General features: G+C 46.7%; 1 protein-coding gene across 2 annotated transcripts in view; it reads right to left on the minus strand.

The window, feature by feature from the left end:
• STX6 (syntaxin 6) overlaps positions 1-18,432 on the minus strand; it is a 33,214-nt gene that overhangs the window by 10,059 nt on the left and 4,723 nt on the right. For both annotated transcript variants that reach the window (XR_005064874.1, XM_037035359.1), the window contains exons 2-7: positions 13,511-13,680; positions 11,706-11,800; positions 8,614-8,676; positions 6,015-6,140; positions 4,719-4,825; positions 3,442-3,536 (exon numbers count right to left, since the gene is read on the minus strand). Coding sequence is in view for 1 of the 2 variants with exons in the window: in XM_037035359.1 (XP_036891254.1) it covers positions 3,442-3,536; positions 4,719-4,825; positions 6,015-6,140; positions 8,614-8,676; positions 11,706-11,800; positions 13,511-13,680 (656 nt within the window). In the remaining variant the exon portion in view is untranslated. The remainder of the gene's footprint in view (positions 1-3,441; positions 3,537-4,718; positions 4,826-6,014; positions 6,141-8,613; positions 8,677-11,705; positions 11,801-13,510; positions 13,681-18,432) is intronic.

Below are 18,432 nucleotides of genomic sequence, written 5' to 3' on the forward strand. Positions count from 1 at the left end.
GAGGGACAGACAGAGTGGGCCCCCCGGGGGATCCCCAGCTCCAGCCCAAATCCAGGCTGTGGTTGCCCTGACTCCACGACAGCTGTCTCTCGGGGCTGCTGTGAGACACAGCCGGGCCAGAACACCCTCACACACATTCTTAGGCACAGGATGCCATCCTTCTCAGGATGGCCTTGACCTTGGGCAAGTATAGAAAGCAGGTGGTCTTTCCATTTTCCTGAAGCAAGTCAGACTGATGGAAAAAACTTGCACTATCCTATGAAAATGTAGGTCAACTGCTAGAGAGAAGAGTTCCATTTAAATAGAACTGTAAACAAATTCTGATTCATCAGAAGTTTATTTGAAAGCCTGCAGGTTTCAGCACAACTTGGCTACTGAGACATAAAAAGGTCTGGCTCTGGCTTGTGTGGTTCAGTGAATTGAGCACCAGCCTGCAAACCAAAGGGTCGTGGTATGGGTTCAATTCCAAGTCAGGACACATGCCTGAGTTGAGGGCCAGGTCCTCAGTTGCGGGTGTGTGAGAGGCAACCACACATTGATGTTTCTCTCCCTCTCTTTCTCCCTCCCTTTCTCTAAAAATAAAATCTTTTAATTAAAAAAAAGTCAGGATCTAAGAAAATAGATCATAAAACTCTCCATAAGGCAATACTAAGTCCACAAAACATGAACTTAAAAAATAATAATTTAAATGCCTGGAGAGCAAAATCTTAAAAGCAGCCGATACAACTTCCACTAAAGGATCTAAGCAAAGCAAATACCTTCTTGGTGAAGACCTGCATGCTCTGTGTCAGACAAGCTAGAAACTCACTTCCTAACTGTGATGAGGGCAAAGACCCCGAGTCTACACCTGCCTTTTCTGAAAGAGAACCATTCCAAAGTAGGCGGGTCGGCGGCTCCAGGGGCTGTTTTTAGTCCATTTAGCTGTCACTTCAGTGGTCAAGAAAGCTACAGTAGCTAACATTCTTCCACCTATGTAAAAATGTTTACGCTAGTTTAAAGCCACTGTCACTGAAAATAGTCCATATTCTCCCAGGACAAAACAGTCCAGATAATTGCTTCCTGGCCACACACCGCCCCCCCCATCTCACACCTAATTCCTGCACTTCTCCCCACACCCAGGCACCCTGCCATTTCTCAAACCGGATTTCCAACACTGAACCAGCTCTCTCCACCTTTTGGCTTTTGGTTAGCCTCTCCCAACCCCCTCCCCACCTGCCATCACTTTCTCTTCTGCAAGTGCCTTAAGTAGGGGTTTTCATCTAGGAGAACATCCATGTGCAAGCTAGCACATCCCAGGAATGCTCATTTAAGGCCATTTTCCTTTGAAGTGGAAAGTTGCTTCTATGCAGTGAGAACTAGGTAACCCCAGGGAGCAGTTACCCTAGCGACTTCTGGGAGAAGGGGTGGGGACTAATCACAAGGGCTGTTGTGACCCAGTGGAAAATCTTAACCAGCTTCCTGCAAGCTCAAGACCTGCGTCAGGGCGCAGGGGGGCCAAGGGGACTCCAGTGGTAGTTTTTTCTCCTCCCCAAATATTTTCCTCCCCTAAAGAGAGAAGATGAACAGCAGAATTTTTGGTAATCGAGGGGAAGTAAATGTTGCTATGTACTCAGAAGGATATGCTTTGGGTAGAATGATGAGATAGTGTCTCTCTCGGGTAATTCAAAAAAGTGAGTGTAGGGTCTTGGTGGCTCTCTGCCCACAATGCAGGTGGCCACGGGAGAGCCGATGTTTCTCATCTCAGGAGCGGTGACCGTGTTCTCAGTTACCGCCTAATCAAACTTCAGTGTGTCTTTCTGTAGGTAAATTTTCCGTAACACAAATACAGATTGCCTTGTCCTCAGACTGAAGCAGACACCACCAAGCAGGAGTCCCCGAACCATCTTTCTTGGGGAGCAAGCAAAGATGAAAAGAAAAACTACAGGCAACCTCTCCAAACTGAAGGGCCTTTCAGGCTAAATGCTCTGTTTCCTGGCTCTCCTTCCTAGATAAATATAACTAAAGTTCTCACTTTGCTCCCCAAACCTTCCTTTTGGGAGAAAGTAGAATAAAGCATAAACAAGTTTCAGTGCTATTTATACACACTGGACAGCTTATCACAATGCAAGTACTTTTCTAAATTATTCATACCCAGAATGCTGGGAAGCAAAGACACAGTGCATCTTTGTTCAATTGCTCGTCCCCAAACAAAACTGGTGCTGAAGTAGCTACTTGACTTTGCGGCTAATACATGCACTAGAGAGAGGGCTGGTGTTTAAAATGGTTATATAATACTTCATTAAAGCCTTTTTTTTAAAAAAAAAACAAGGGTGAGGTGGAAGAGGAGAGAACAGAAGGAGTCAGAGAGATTGATGACTTTGCAAACCTTTCTCTCAAAGTGTCAAAGGTGAACCAAGCTGGTGTCCGCATTAGGCAAGGACGAGCCGGATGGAAGTACATGGACTTACTTAGTCCTGGAAAGCAAGCAGGAGCCTGGCTAGGGGCTTCCCTTTGTTTTGGACGTAAGAGGTCATCACCCCTTAGGGCCACTTCTGCCTGTCTTATGATTTTTTAAAAAACACTTACTAAATGCTAATACATGGGAAACAGTGTTAAACACTTGTGCACTAATTATTACTATTTCAGTGAGTCTTCGCTGTGACCTTGAGAGGCAGGCATCACCCTGTTTTTTAATCAACAAGAAACTGAGCCCCAGAGAACTGTAACTTGACTATGAGTTAAACTGCTGAAAAGCAAATATACACATGTATGTAAACCTTGCCTCAGACAGCTAAGCTACCAGACTCTCATAACACGTGCCCAATGGGGAAAACAAGAGAAAAGCAAGGTGTGGAGAAGCACTGGACGTCCCCGTGGCGAAGGGGGCCAAGGCTCGGGACACCTCATTCACCTCAAGGCGAGTCTCAGTTCCTCCTTCACCAAGCCACCCCCACCACGTAAAGGAAAAAAACAAAACTGGATTTTCTTCCATTTAAAATGTTGTTTCTCATGTAATGAGGGAGATCGGTTGTCGTAATCAAAAACAGACTCACTGGGACACATCTTCCTGTTTAGTAGCTAATCTGAAAAATGTGACCTCTTCATCCCCATCCTGGAATAGTCCAGCTGGTTTGCTGGAATATTTCACTGTGAATTTAAGTTCGATCTGCAGGAGCGCCTTATTCTGAAATGGTGAGGGCTTTTCTTTCAATGAGGTCAGTGCAGGAGAAACAGCAAAGGGCTCCTCAATTATTGTTTTAAAACGTTGGCAAGGAATTAGAGAAAAAAATACAAAAGGATTTTGTACTTGCAAAGAAAGTCACTCCATCAGGAGAAAAGCCACCCACCACTTGTGCAGAAATGTGCCCAGGAAAGGGACGTGATGGGGCATACTGTGCCAGAACCCCCAAGACTGTGTCCGGAGTTAAGTCAGAGTTCTCGTGCTTTAAACACCATACGTACCGCTGGTCATGTGAGAGACTTTCGCAAGCTTCTTCATCACATTGTCCAGCCGAGACTGAGTGCTCTCCAGCTCGTGCGAGAAGTCATCCAGCATGCTGGAAAGGGAAGCAGGTGTAGAAGGCAGCTGATAAACCTACGGCCTCGGCCACGAGCTGGTCGCGGAGTTTAACCAGGATCCTGGGCCTTAGTTTTAGCAAATGTGAGGCAGACACCACTGGGATTCAAGTCCCCAGACTATTACCCGAAATCCTTGGGACAGATGGTTTTTGAACTCAAGAGTTTTGGAATTGAAAGAAAGTAATGCATCTCATGTGCCCTGTGTTAGCCAGCATCCTCAGCGGGGCCCAGGGTGGTCCCCACAGTCGAACCTGAATGCCTCTGCAGAGAAACCCGTGTGCTCGGGCCAAGTCAGGGCTCTCCGGGCACCAGGAACCTGCCCGTCACAGCAGTCCTCCACTTCTCTGTCACCATGTAGTGATGTGCATTCCTTTCCATCACTGGACATTCCTATCCAGTCCACCCAGAACGGGGGGAGGGGGGCAGGGACACTGAGGGCAGGGACACTGACTATTCCGTTTGCTCCTCGGCTCATGCCCAGGGCCTCCCAAAGCAGGTGCCCTGTGTCAGAATTTATAACAGTAAACGAGTGTATAACACTGAACACAAAACTGGGTCAGGAGACTTGCTGATATATGCAGTACAACAGTAAAGGTATTACGTAGTAGCATTTAAGAATGCTGATTTTGGTGTCATGCTTCAGAGTTTAAAAAGATTGTGCTTAAGGAAAACAAACCCAGCTGTGTTTCTCTGTGTTTTTACTTTTGATTGTTGAAGGGGAAGATTTTTTATTAACTGGAGTTAACATAAGTTTTTCTCATAAAGCTGAAATTTAAGATGCAAAGCAAAAAGTTCTGTTCAATGCAGTGGGACAGTCATGGGCTGACAGCTTGTGTCCTACCCTCTGGGGACACAGGTCCCCGTAGGGGCCACACGGCCGTATCTGCCTCACGTCCCACCCATCTCAACACTTCAAGTGTCTGCTCGGAGCAGGCTGCGTCTGTTTTTGCAGGTGTTGAAAAATAATAATAACCTCGACTGCCTAGAACCCTGTTAATTGGCTTCTTTTGGAGAGGCTAGTCTGTAAAACACAGTAAAAATGTAACTATAAATAAAACAGTTTGGGGGTTTACTAGTATGCAACTGTCAGGCTTGCTAGGGGCCCTGTAGGTGGCTCTCGCCCTCAGTTCCACGGCCCGAGAGGGGTGTCTCGGACTCACACTGCCTGCTCCTCCAGCTCCCCCCCGATGCGCTGGGACATGTTCTTCAGCACCCCGATGCTGCCAGAGACCAGCTCCAACTGCTCATCCTGCTGCTCCACGATCAGCTGGTGCCAGAGAAACGGGAAACAAGCAATTAAAATCCGTCTTACCTGGTTCTGAGCCCAGCACTCGAGCAGCTGCTAGCTGCTCTGCCGACTTGGGACAGCTCACACTGGGAAGCAAAGCCCAGAAACCAAAGGCCCGGACCGCCGCGTTCAAGAACACACTGCTCAAAAGGGCGGATTGTGCAGCTACTGGTATCTCCTGCTGCTCCAACTGCAACCAGTCAGTGGGTCTTGAAGCCACCAAGAAGGATTTAGTCTGGTTGGCTGGAGTCCAACAACGGAATAGACAATGGCCAAAAGCACCTGCGCAGTGACCGCTGAGACACGGGGGTGCTGGGAAGAGGAGGAAGCCCACTGCCACGGTCAAGGTCTCAGTCCACAACAGACGTAAACACAAGGGAGGCCGGCAAATCTCCGGACGTGGGAAAAACCACACACAGAGTCCCTTCCTCCCTCAAGGACAAACCAGAGGAGGCTTGTGGCAGTGAGTTTCCTCAAGGACAACTACTTCGGGATAAATACTTAATTGTGTGGTAGCCTCCTCACTTTTTGTTTAAAAAAAAACTTAACATCAATTTTAGCAGACAGCTGGTTAAGGAAAGATGCTAATGGAAAAAGAACACAGAACCAATATAAAGTACCTAAAATACAATGATTTAAGAACCAAATAGCTTCAATTGGTAGATAATCTTCAAGTCCTCAGGTATATTATTATCAGCTTCCTTTTTTCACTAAGACTACACATCAAAAGCAACAACACACACACAACTGACCTCCCTTCTACCCTTCTCCTTCACCACAGCAACCATTTCCATGTGTAACGAAAGCAGCAATACTTTTCAATGAAAAAAACCAGGACTCAATTTTTCTGAAAGTGTGCCTTTTAAAAAATGAACAAAAAACTGAGTAAATGAGTGGAGGCTGGGGAAGAGGGGTTCTTTTGTTTGTTTTTAAGTCAGGGCCTTGTCTGTTTTGGGGGGCATGGCTCGCTTCGGGGCTCTGCAGAAACAGTCACGCGTGTCCAGAGGTTTTGGAAACCCTTTGTATGTGCCATCATCACACAGGTGGGCAGAGGTGGCCGCCGGGCAAGCTCTGGGCCAGCCTGCCTGTCATTAGCAAAGCCTGGTGGCTGGCAGAACCAGGGGAGTGCCTGCCTCCACATCTGTCCTCAGTGGGTGGTTTCCAGTACCTGCTGCTGAGCCTGCTGCTCCTCGATGAAATGGGAGTTGGCTAGTTGGAGCTCGCGGTCCAGGCGCCCATACTTGTCCGGCACTCCGGTGCTCCAGTTCTGGCCGCCACTGTCTCCCAGCAGTGCCTGCAGGGGCGGGGCAGTGGCCCGAGGGGGAAGGGGAGACGGACGGTTATGGTCTCTGAACACGTGCTCCATCACAGTGAGAGTCCTCACACTGCTCACCATCTGCTTCCCCAGGCTGCCTTTATGTGGTGGTGTAGGTTGGTTCCTGCGAGCCTGATTTAAGGAATGCCAGGAAAGGCTCTCGGTCCCCGGGCTCGCCCAGTGGGACTCACAAATGGGCTCTGTCCCATTAAAATGCAAACAAATGTCAACCTGTTCACAGCTTTCAGGTCTAAAAGCACTTAGTCTCCAGGCCAGCTCTGCCCAGCACCCTCAGAAGTTCACCAGAGACCCCCAGGTTCTGGTCTAAGTGACTCCAGAGATCTGGAGTCCTATGACCCAAGAGGGTTTGGGGTTTTGAAAGGGACGAGGTGGTTCTTAGAATGACAAGGAGCCAAGTCACAGTCTCACACACAGAAGGCACAAGAGCCAAGGAGCCATCCACGTGTGTTCAGTTTGACCCATGAATAAGTCCCAGCGCCTGCCAGCTGACCTAAAGGCTACAGGCTTCACAGACGGGGAACTGGGGGCAACTTCACCAGGCACGGCCATGGTGGGTGCCTAACTGACTCCAGGAACCTGGGCGAGTGCCTGCCCTGAACTCCGTATCGCCACCAGGGCCCCCAGATGCCAGCATCAGCTTCCCGGTAGGAATTTGAGGAAGTCTGTAGTCAGAAAAGGATGAATCTGGGAGTGTCTTCCGTGCGTGCAGAGGCCAGCCACAAAGGGGAGTGCTCAGTGGAGGCAGCTGGTGACTGGACCCCTGCGAGCCTTTCGGACTAGTTGGTCAGTGACCTCTCGCACCAGCCCTGCACAAAGAGCCAGAACCCGCTGGGGACTCAGGTCCTTTTTTCTTCCAGCTGCTTTGTATCTCTGGAACTGTTAAAAGCCTGATTGCTTGGTTCTCCGTCTGAAAAGCACTCAAAGCCCCTGAACAACAAGACTGACCTCCTCATTGGACTTTCACGGGTGAGTTCGGTCAAACAGCCCCGCTCAGGGCCTAGGCTTGGGGCCTCAGGACACAGGGCTAATTCTGAGGCAGTTATGGGAGGACTGGGATGTCGGGGAGCTTCCAGCAGAGCAGGGCATATGTCTAATTAGGAGGCTGGGTAGCGACCGACTCGGGTACAAAGGTGACCAAGGGATCTGCGGATGGCTGTGCCGCAAGCTGGACTTGGGTCAAGATTTGAAACATCTGCTGGCTCTGCTTCAGCGACTCTAGGGGCTGGAGATGCACATTTCATATGTTCATCAGTTACACTATCTGGAGACTAGGAGACACAGACAGGTCTTGCTACGTCACTGTCACAAGGCAGGCAGACAGGAAGGAAAAACCAACAGTGACTTGAAAAACGAAAAGCAGCGACAGGAACCAGGGAGGCCGAGCCAGGCGGCACTCAGAGAGCCCCACTTCCTCGCTGCGCTTTGATGTTGCTTTCAAACTAGTGGGTCTACACACGCCCACAGGTACAAGGCAGGGATTTGCATCATAAACCGACTCCTAGTTAGTTAAAGATGCTGAGCTGACTTCTTAAAGAGTCCACGAAATGGACTACTGGAAACTTGACGTAGTCTGAATAAAATTTAAATCAAGTCTGTATTTTAGGGGACTGTTGTATATTGTTTAAAAAGGACTGTATTTTTTATCTGTTGGAAAGGAATTTCTGTCAGTTTTCAAAGTGTCTAATTTAAAAAATATGCCTAAAACCCAAGAACTGCCCTCTTGTTGCTTTTTTTAGATGTGCCACCATCTGTGCTTTGGTTTCTGAAATTTACTAGGTTTCCTAATTTATTTGTGATAACTAATAAAAACTGGACCTCACCTCAAAAACAGATAAAATGAAAAATTTAACACATTAAATTCATACACATTTAAGATTCCTCAAATGTCTTTCATTTTATTTTGAATTTGATAAAGTTTCAACCATGATATATCTAGTGAGTTCTATCGGGTAGGCCAGGTAATAACAGCTAGAAATCAACAACAATGCCACCACCACCAAAACCCCCCAAAACAAGACACAATCCGTCCTTACCATCAAGGGGCCTGGAGTCCAGCAGAGAAAAAGACAAGTAACGAAGCAATTACAGCCCTTAGCAAAACCTGGCACACAGAACGGGCCCAGCAGGTGCGGAATAAATGGCTGTGTGGTAAGAACTAGACGAGTAAGCACAGGCCCCCTGTGAAACCCAGAGGAGAGGAGGAGGGTGGGAGGGGTGGAGGGATGGAGGGAGGGCCGGCCAGGGCCAGCCGACTGGAGCTGGGGCGGGCGGGTGGCTGGCCTCTCACCAAACCTGCTGGCCTCCCCCCAGGCTCAGCATGCACAGGGCTTCTGCTCGATCACACATTACCCAGATGTCAGCATTTGAAAATTCCACTATTTGACCGTGTGTTTTCTTTGATTTGATACCGTAGATTCAGATGCTTGCTCACCTGTCTGTTTCTCCTTTCAGCCAATGCCTGCACAGATGAAGCTGACATCTGGTCCTTCATGTCCTAATGAGGTAAGGAGAAGACCAAGAGCAAACGAATATCCTTAGATGAGACAAAGTCATGGTCAACATTTTGTGCATTAGCAAAATACACGTAATTTGTTCATTTTTTAAAACAAAAAGCATTCTTTGACTTTTTTTAGTTTCAAAAGAAAAGGAACTAAAGAGAACAATGTCCTTTTACCAAAGAGGTAACCTGAGTACTAAATTTATAATTTCTTAGAAGATTTTTTAAATTTATTTTGAGAGAGAGAAGAAGGGAAGGAGAGAAGGGGAGAGAGAGAGAGAGAGAGAGAGAAACATCGATGTGAGAGAGAAATACCGATAGCTTGCCTCTCGTTCATGCCTCGACCAGGACCAAACCCTCAACCCAGGCATGTGCCCTGACTGGGAATCAAACTGGTGATCCTTTGCTTTGCGGGATAACACCCAACCAATGCCACACTGGTAGGGCACGAGTACTGAGTTTAATTAGGAGAGAAGAGGAAAGGAGTACACCAGGAGCACCATTAAACACTCAGGCACATCATCACTGAATTTTCATGAAGCACCTGGGAAGCTGCCGCTCTCTCTCGTTTACAGTTGAGGAGACTGAGCTCCAGAACGGCTCAAGGAACTTTCTCAAGGCCACATGGTCAGAAAATGGCAACCTGGGGGCTCAGGCACAAACGCCCGTGTTCAGGGCCAGCGTCTTCAAGTGTAATACACGTGAAAAGCCATGCGTCTTAGGGTAATTACCACTAAGCACCTCAAAAGCTCTCAAATAGTCATGCAACGAGCAGGTCACTTATTTTATTTGAGTTGGATTCATGTGAGGTATAGAGCATTTCTAATACCAGAGAGAATTTCCAGAGTGGCATCAGAAATAATTTTGTATGGAAAGAAAAATGAATGGGCCCATTACATACAGAGAAGAAAAAACCACTTTGTTAAATAGGAGCCAATTTGTTGCCATCTGTAATAACCGCAATCCAATATACTTTAAAATGATTTGATCTGAATACAAAATTATTGTGATTTAATTGTTCTTAAAGGCTGGCAAAATACTTTATAATTTTCTTTTGGCCAGTAGATTGCTTTACGGATGCAAATGGTGAGCTATTCGGCTTTTAGAAACTCCTCCCAAGACCCGAGGCAAGTGACCACAGCAGCGTTTGCAGTTGCTCCTGGGGTGGGGGTGGGGGTCTGAGTAACAACCACGCGGCTTCCTCCTCTTCTACAGGACCTCACTAGGCTTCATCCGCATCAAAACGAGAACAGCGGAAGCCCGAGCGTGTTCAGTGGGGTCACATATGCCAAGGCTGGCTTAGGTCTCAGCTCCAAAAGCTGCAACATTATGGCGCGTGCATGCGACTTAGAATACTCCTTCCGAAGACTGCGCTTTACACAATGCTTCCGATACTAGAAACAAACTTCGGGTTCTCCTTCCAACTGTACCAACTAACTTAACATTCAATATATTAACCTCTGAATTTCAATTTGCAAAATTTACAAGTACAACCTAGCAGAAAGAATAACTCTAATGAATAAGGTCGAGAAATATATGCTTCGCCCTGGCCGGTGTGGCTCGGTTGGAGCACTGTCTGTCCTGTAACCGAGGTGACTGGTTTGGTTCCTGGTCAGGGTGCATGCCTGGGTTGCAGGTTTGATCCCTAGTTGGCGTTTGTGGAGAAGACAACCAGTGTTTCTCACATCAATGTCTCTTCTTCCCTCTGCCTCTCCCTTCCCCTCTCTCAAATGAGAATAAAATAAACCTTTCAAAAAAAGTTCTTAAAAAAATATGCTTCACTACAAGGCACCATTTTAAATGCCAACATCTACAGAAGTGTCCTTCAGAAAATCTATTACAAAAAAATTTTAAAAGCTAACTAGATTTATAAAATAAATAATCGGGGAGTTGCTCACCTTACCAAAAAATACCTCATCAAACAATGGAGCTTCCTTATCACAACAGCTTTCTGAACTGGCTAGAAACGAGGACTGTCTAGTCCAAATGTCATTACAGAGATGGAGGCCCAGGGCTCCAAACACGTTACTGCCCCACTGAAGTGTTTATTTATACACAGTTTAGATATCTGTGTAAAGAAAAGCAGCTGATGCGTAAAACAAGGAACGAGAGAATAAAGTTTGGTGGTAACCTACCATTTGAAAAAATTTCCAAAGGAAATCACATGGTATAAAGCCTTTGGCAAACATACACCCAGGTTCCTGCCTAAAGATGACTCCCACAAAGCCATATGTTAGCGCTGATATGATCCCAAGTTTCTTTATGCAAGGAAGCTGCTTTCTAGTGCATATGTTGAAGACAGCTGGTTGTCTTACATCTACTTATGCTAATCAGACGGCTGAGCCGTACACTTCCAAAATACAAACGTATCTTAACGACACAAGATTTTACTCAACTGGTCCTTTCGCTTGGGCTTCTAAACAGTACGTTATTTCCTAAATAACCTGAGACTACACATTTGTTCACTCGCCCTCGTTCTTGCACTCGGAGAGTGCCCGCTTGCTCTGGACGACTCCGGAAGCCTGGCGAGCACTGGCACGTGGAAGCGTCAGTAACACGGGCGGCGAGAGTTCCAAAGCTGAAACTCAGACGGCAGAGGCCGCCTTCCAAACCCCGAAGAGTCCCTCTTCACAATGCAAAGTGGTTACCAATCCATCAAGAAACCAGATGGTTTCTACAACAGCGATTCTTCCTTCGGCCCAGAAACCGCACCATGAGAAATAACGAGGAGAAAGAGAACTCAACGGGTTTGGGGGGCGGGAGGCCCGGACAAGCAGACACAACCGAAGTAAAGCTTCCCAGAGCCAGCAGCAGGCTCTTGCTTCTGCTCCGAGAAACAGGCCTGGCCGTGAGGCTGAAGGCAGGCTTCTTTTTTTTCAACTAGAGAAATTCTAAGTGGGAAACTGGCATTTAATTCCCACGAAAAGGGGGTTTCAGAGTGGATGTATTAGTTTGCAATTAAAGAAAGTGTTCCGAGAAGCTCAGCCACTTCCACACACAGAGGACGATAAAGTCACACTCCTTACCCTAACGACTTGCCGAGTACTTGTGATGAAGGATTTCCTTATGCTCAACTCGGTTGCATCGAGATTGAATTTTCTAGGATTTGCTTCCACGATGCGTGGGTCAAAGAGTCAAGGCAAAGCCATGTCATCACCAAAAGCCTAACAACCACCCCCCCCATCATTTTAAACCACAGAAATTTTCAAGGGTGAGCAGTGAGGTCTGGCCCGACGTTTCTAAAGACCGTCAGCTCAACACCAGTCAACCTCAGACTTCCCGTGCCCACCGCCGCAGGGGGACCCCTGTGCCCCAGCGCCTGGACAGCTGCAGGGTTAGGAGCTGGGGGCCTGGCTGGGCTCTTCCAGGGGCCTGACAGCACTTTGTGTCTATTCTTTTTTGACTCCAGATCACCTTGCCCATGACAGCTTTTGCAAGCCTCTTGCATTTGCCATTCCAAACTGTTCCACTAATGTGGAGAAGCTAACCCTGCTTCTTAATCTAGAGATGGAGGCCTCTCAGCAAAGCTCCCCCCATCTCCTCACCCCAGCCGGGTCCTGCCAGCCCATGGCAGACACTCTCACACAGCTCTCTGGACTGTTCTCTCAGAGTCTGCAGGACACGTCTGTGCTACAGTCTGACGAATGTCTGTCCCCCCGAGTCCTCCCGCACTGCGCACCGTTAAGTTCCACAAGGGCTGGTAAGCTGTTTTGCTGTCAATCCGATGTTGGCAACTGACAAAATGTGCAGCACGTGATACACTCAGTAACTGAATATTTATTGCAACTTGTGTCCTCTTTCTCTGATAATTTCTCTCTCCCCCAATCTTTTTCTCTTCCCTTCTGTCTTGAGGGAAAATGTATCTTCCTGTAACTGTGCTTTAGATCCCACCCCCTCACATTTTTGTTCCATTCATTTTAGAAGACACACTTGTCTTTTAATAATTTAGAAGGTGCTGGGGTCATTATGATTAATAGAAATGATGCAGTTCACACACCAACTGTGTAAGAACCTGTGCTGATTGGGGAGTGACCCTGACAATCTGATTTCTTTGATGTTTTATCTCACTTAGAAAAGAAACAAAACAGAACATCAGACCATACAACTGGCATGTCTTCAGTCTAAAGCTTTGATTAAATGGGATGTTTCCAGTGGAAAAGGCCACGCCGTTTCAGCTTTTATAGTCCTCTGGTCCGTCAGCCAGGTCAGCGGACTCAGTTCACATCGACAGCATGACTTGGCATGAAACAGTAGGCATGCTTTTACTAAGTGCTGCTTCCTGAAAAAGGGGGCCTCAACAATGGACGCTGGTGCAGTCACATCACTTCTTGAACAGGGAAAAGCCAGTCTACAAAAGGATTGTCTTTTGGTCTCCAATTACCAACATCTCTAATGCAACACTCATATATACGCACGTACCTGTATGTAGCACCGACTACTAACACTTGAACAGAAACTCACTGGGCTGGGCACCATTCCAGACCTTCACTTGTTAAACTTGCAACAACCTTAGGAACCAGGTACTGTTGTTATCCCGACTTTCTCCTGGAATGGACACGGAGGCACAGGGCACCTGAACACCCGCTCTGACTGCAGGGTCCAAGTGCATAACCACTGTGCTCACTGCCCTGTGTCGCAGGATTTGCCTGCCACACACCGTATAAGACTTTGGCCACTCTACCTTAGTTCCTGGGCAATTACACTAAGTGTGTCATGGCCCAAATAAGAACAACATCGATAAATTATGAAAGGAAATGCCTAATCTATGTGCTTGAAACCGCTCGCTGGATACTTGCTCCTTTGCCTCTTGCCCCAGCACCAACAAGGATATTGATGGTTTCATCGAGGTCCTCCAGGTCCCACTCGATGCTCCGGAGGTTGTTTCTCAGCTCGTTGGTGGTCCAGTCGATTTCCTCCCTGGTGGCCGTGGAGGGGTCCTGGAGGAGCTCTGTCCATCTCTGAAACAGCCCCTGGGCAGTGTTGACAGCCTTCTGCACCTCTCTGTAATCAAGGTGGGGGAAGGGGAGGGGTCACAGATCGCATGCTCCAGGAACCAGCTTGCGCATGGCTTAAGTGAACATTTACGGTCACACACAGCCCTCAGCAACAGCCACCATTCCGAAAAGTGTACAAAAGTCTTTACAGAAGGCTCTTCACTGGCAAATATCAAAGTTCAAAACTTTAAAGTAACAGTGTAAGTATTATGTTCTCAGCTGAGGTCCAGAATCAAATAGCCATTATTTAAGCAGATAAAGTAATCAAGTGTGTCTGAGAAGGACAAAACTTTAATTATGCCCCAAACAGACTGTGCTAAAAGCAGTAGTAGAAGCAACCCCACGAATTAACTAAAGGGCCATTAACATTCCCACACGCTCGCTGCCACTGGGTGGGACAGTGATTTGCATCAGACGGAAAAGTCCAGTACCGCTTCTCTTTTCCTGGAGGGAGTGTGGGGGAGGTAAAAGGGTGGAGGAGGGGTTACTCTTACTCAGCTAATCTTTTAGAGGTATTTTTATTTGGGACACTTAAAAACCAAAATCTCATGAGATGATTTCCCGACATTATCAACTTTAACCACATCCACTTTCTTGGGCTAAGCAAGGCTGTTGAGCAGACTGGTGTGTGCTTGGTTGGAGGGGGACTAGGCCATAAGTGCTATGGTCTAGTATTCTTTTAGACCAGATATTGTCACAATGTTTTCAAAAGTCTCCTTCCCCCAAAATGGGTCAATATCCACCATTTAAATGTTATCATCTAACACTACCATATATAGAAGCCAAGAAACAGAGTCATTTTATAATTGCATGGTCTCTTGTGTACAGAGAAAATGACTTTACTGCCCCCAAACTAAGGGGTCTGTTTTGGTTCTTCTGTGATTTCCTAACCAGTTCTCCTGTGTATTCAGTCAGGGTGTTTGCTGTCTGGCACTTTAAACCAGAATTTGCATGCATCCTTTTCCTGCTGACATTTCAAGTACCAGAAGAGAAAGCACGAACAAAAATGAAGCAAAGTGTCTGACAATATTTCGTCTGGAATACTGATGAGAGGGAAAAGGCTGAGTGTTAAAGTGCAGATTGCACATGGCCACGGGGCCACGGGACCACAGGGCCACGGCTGAATAAATCACTGAGCTCCACGGTCTGCAGTGCATCTATAAGGTACGTTCATGTCCAGTTTACATCCTGGGCAAGTCCCCTCCTCGTTCCTCTCGTGTCAGTCTTTACTTCATTGCAATGAGAAACTATCTGCGACAGAGGGGAAGGGCTAAGGCAGCGAGATGTAAATCCACTGCCTTACTCTTCACTGAGGTTTCTGGCTGATGTGGTGGACAAAGAGGTACACATATGATTCCCATTGTACACGACACTCGGTTTATTTGTAAGCGTGGAGCATCACGTAGGATAATGGAAGGCAGTTAAAGAGGGATCTATAACAGTGTCTCATTTTAAAGAATATAAAATGTATCGATTCTGTAAAGTAAACATGAATTCCTTTTTGAGAACCAGGAACCTCAAATCTAAGAAGCCCGGGCTAGGGAATGCCACTTTCTCCGCCGCCAGTCCACAGCTACGAAGCTGGGGTCAGGTTTTCCTAAGGAGCAATCCACACTCTTTTTTTCTCTTTCTTTTTTCTGGTCTGAGGACTGCTTTGCACTCTTCAAAATTATTGAAAACTCCAAAGAACTTAAATTGATATAGAAATTCAAACATATTTAAAAATAATTATTCATTACAAATGACAATGAACTTACATGTTAACATCCTTTTGTAAAGACTAACTTTTAAAAATTTAGAAGAATGGCAGTGTTTAATTTTTTCATTTTTTCAAATCTCTTTAATATCTGGTTTAACAAAAGGCAGTTGGATTCTCAGGTCTGCTTTTATATTCAGTCTGTTGATAGACATTTTGGTTGAGTGTATGATGAAAATCCAGCCTCCTAGAGTTCTATAGTTGGGAGCGGGAGGGCTATCTTCATAGTTTTTGCAGATAGCTCTGGGCCAAAACATGACAGATGGCAGTCTCTCAAAGGCTGCAATGCAGAACCTGAAACTTTGTCAATGACTTTTTGAACTATCATACACAACAACCTACTGCCCTGTCTTGTATGTTGAGCAGATCTTTTATCCATGTGGGATTTTATAACACCGTGGACTGGTCATGTGGAAAGTACTACTTTTCCGAGTGTCACAGATCTTTCAAACGCTGGCTCAGTCCATCACACCACATCCAAAATCATCATATCCCCCCCAATCTCACCAAAAACACTTAAGTATCAAAAGTTTGTAAGATGATAGCAGTTGATGTAAGCTTACCACATTCGATTCTAAGGGAGGAGGGCTCTAATTTTGCCATCAGCAAAAATACTGTCAGGTGTCTTCCATGAAGTGACAAGTTTGCCTCATTCATTATAAAGAAAGTATCTCAAGTATTTGTTAGACAATTCTGAGATTTGAGAACATAGGCAAGTCTGAATAATCATTTTGTCAGTCATTCTTTCAAGTGAAAATGAGATTCCGTGTGGGGAAAAACTAGGTATTTCCGCTTTTCCTGGACACAGCCACCTTATTTCACGAGAGAGCAAAAGTGCTTTATATGTACTCTCATCATGTCACACACAACACAACACTGTATGAAGGCAGGGAGAAATCCTCTGCAAATCATACATCTGACTAATGACATATCTAGAATATACTTTTAAAACTCTCAAAACTCAACAAGAAAACAAATTCAGTTTTAAAAAGGGCAAAACATCTGAGCAGTCACTTCACCCCAGAAGACAGAGATGAGAACTAAGCACATGAAAAGATGCTCCGCATCATTAGCCACCAGGAAAGCGCAAACTCAACCCACCAGGAGATACCAGTACATACTTACTGTGGCACAGCCTAAGGAGGAAAGCAAATGCCCACCCGACAATACCGAGTGCTGACCTGGCGGCAGAGACCCTGGGACTTGCGTGCATTACTGGTGGACATGCAAAATGGTGCAGTCACTTTGGAAAACAGTTCAGCTGTTTCTCAAAATTAGGCGTACACCTACCCAGTGACCCCCAAATCCCACCCCTAGGTGGGTAAACAGTACTTTTGCAATTACTCTGGCCTATTTAGGAAAAAAAAAAGCTTTCTTTACTGAGTTACCTACTGGTTCATACACTTCTGACATCAACCTGCTGCCGCTTCCACAACTGCCCCAGGATGGATGGCGCTCCCGTCACCAGCGACCGCAGGTCAGAGTCAAGAGTGACTTGACTGCATCCTCGTTTTCCGTGTAGCTGACACTACAGCCTTCATACCTGTTTTCTGGAAACTCTCACTTCCTTTGGTGTGTGACACTGTGCTCTTCCAGCTTCTACCGATTTTCTGCCTGCTCTTCCTCCACCCGGTCCCCGTGCTCCTCCCTCAGCAGCGTGTTTANCATACACTTTTGACATCAACCTGCTGCCGCTTCCACAACTGCCCCAGGATAGATGGCGCTACCATCACCAGCGACCGCAGGTCAGAGTCAAGAGTGACTTGACTGCATCCTCGTTTTCCGTGTAGCTGACACTACAGCCTTCATACCTGTTTTCTGGAAACTCTCACTTCCTTTGGTGTGTGACACTGTGCTCTTCCAGCTTCTACCGATTTTCTGCCTGCTCTTCCTCCACCCGGTCCCCGTGCTCCTCCCTCAGCAGCGTGTTTACAGTGTCTAGGTAGATGCTCGTCCACACCCACAGGCTCAGCTGACGACTCCCCAAGTGCATTTCCACCCCTAACCACCCACCCAGGATTAACACTGACATTTTTAGCTGCCTACAGGATCATTCCATTTGCCTCAAACCAAACAAACAATGTCCTCCCTACAAAAAAGGCAAGTATTCAAAGAAAAAGATAAAGCAGGTTAAAAATCTGCTTCCTCCTCTAACTTCCCCATTTTAGTACACAGTGCCACTATTTTCCAAGACTCAAAACTTGTCCAGACAGGCGTCATCTTTGACTCTTCCTCTTCTCACCTTGCACAACCTCTATTTTAGCCCAATCACTGGGTTTTCGAGCCGCAAGGAACTTCCAAGATAACTATTTGTCTTGCACTCACTGAGCAGGTAAGGGAACTGGGCCTCAGCCATCTTGGCTGCTTGCCTCCAGCTCTTCTGACTCTGAGTACAGGGCACCGCTCACCACTGAGACCAGTTCCATTCCCTCATTGCCAGGCCCCCAACAGATGGATTTTCTTTGTGGACTCAGAGGACCTGGGTTTGAGCCCTGACAAGTTGCCCGACCACAGGCAAGGGAAAAGCGACTGCTAGTGAACACTGCCTCCCGATTAAGAATTCATGGTAGGAAACAGATTAAATTTAAACTCCTCAGCAGGGTCTTCCGTGCCTCCTCGTCCCTGAACTGGCCAACTTTAATATCCAACCTGATTTCTCACTAAAACAAATTCAGTTTGAGTTGGCAGGCCATCTTCCCTCCCTCCCTTTGCTCATTCCTGGCTCCAGACTTGTGTGTGTACTTCCCCAGCCCCGGGAGTCCTCACACCTCTGCAAATGAAAAGCAGACATTTCCTTTAAGGCCCAGATTGGACCCTACTTGCGTCACTGAAGTGTCCTTGACCAACATTCCCACTCGGGTCTTTCCTTTTTTCCAACTCCACGGCATCTCAGCTGTATTCCAAAATCTTGCACACAATGCATATTGTCTTTCCCCTACTCTGCCTGCACTCTGCATAGTGTTCTCCAAACGAGACTACAATTTCAGGAGCCAATACATTTAT

The sequence above is a fragment of the Sturnira hondurensis genome, unplaced genomic scaffold (assembly GCF_014824575.4).
Source record: "Sturnira hondurensis isolate 20B ecotype Veracruz unplaced genomic scaffold, ASM1482457v3 Scaffold0022215, whole genome shotgun sequence".
Taxonomy (NCBI): domain Eukaryota; kingdom Metazoa; phylum Chordata; class Mammalia; order Chiroptera; family Phyllostomidae; genus Sturnira; species Sturnira hondurensis.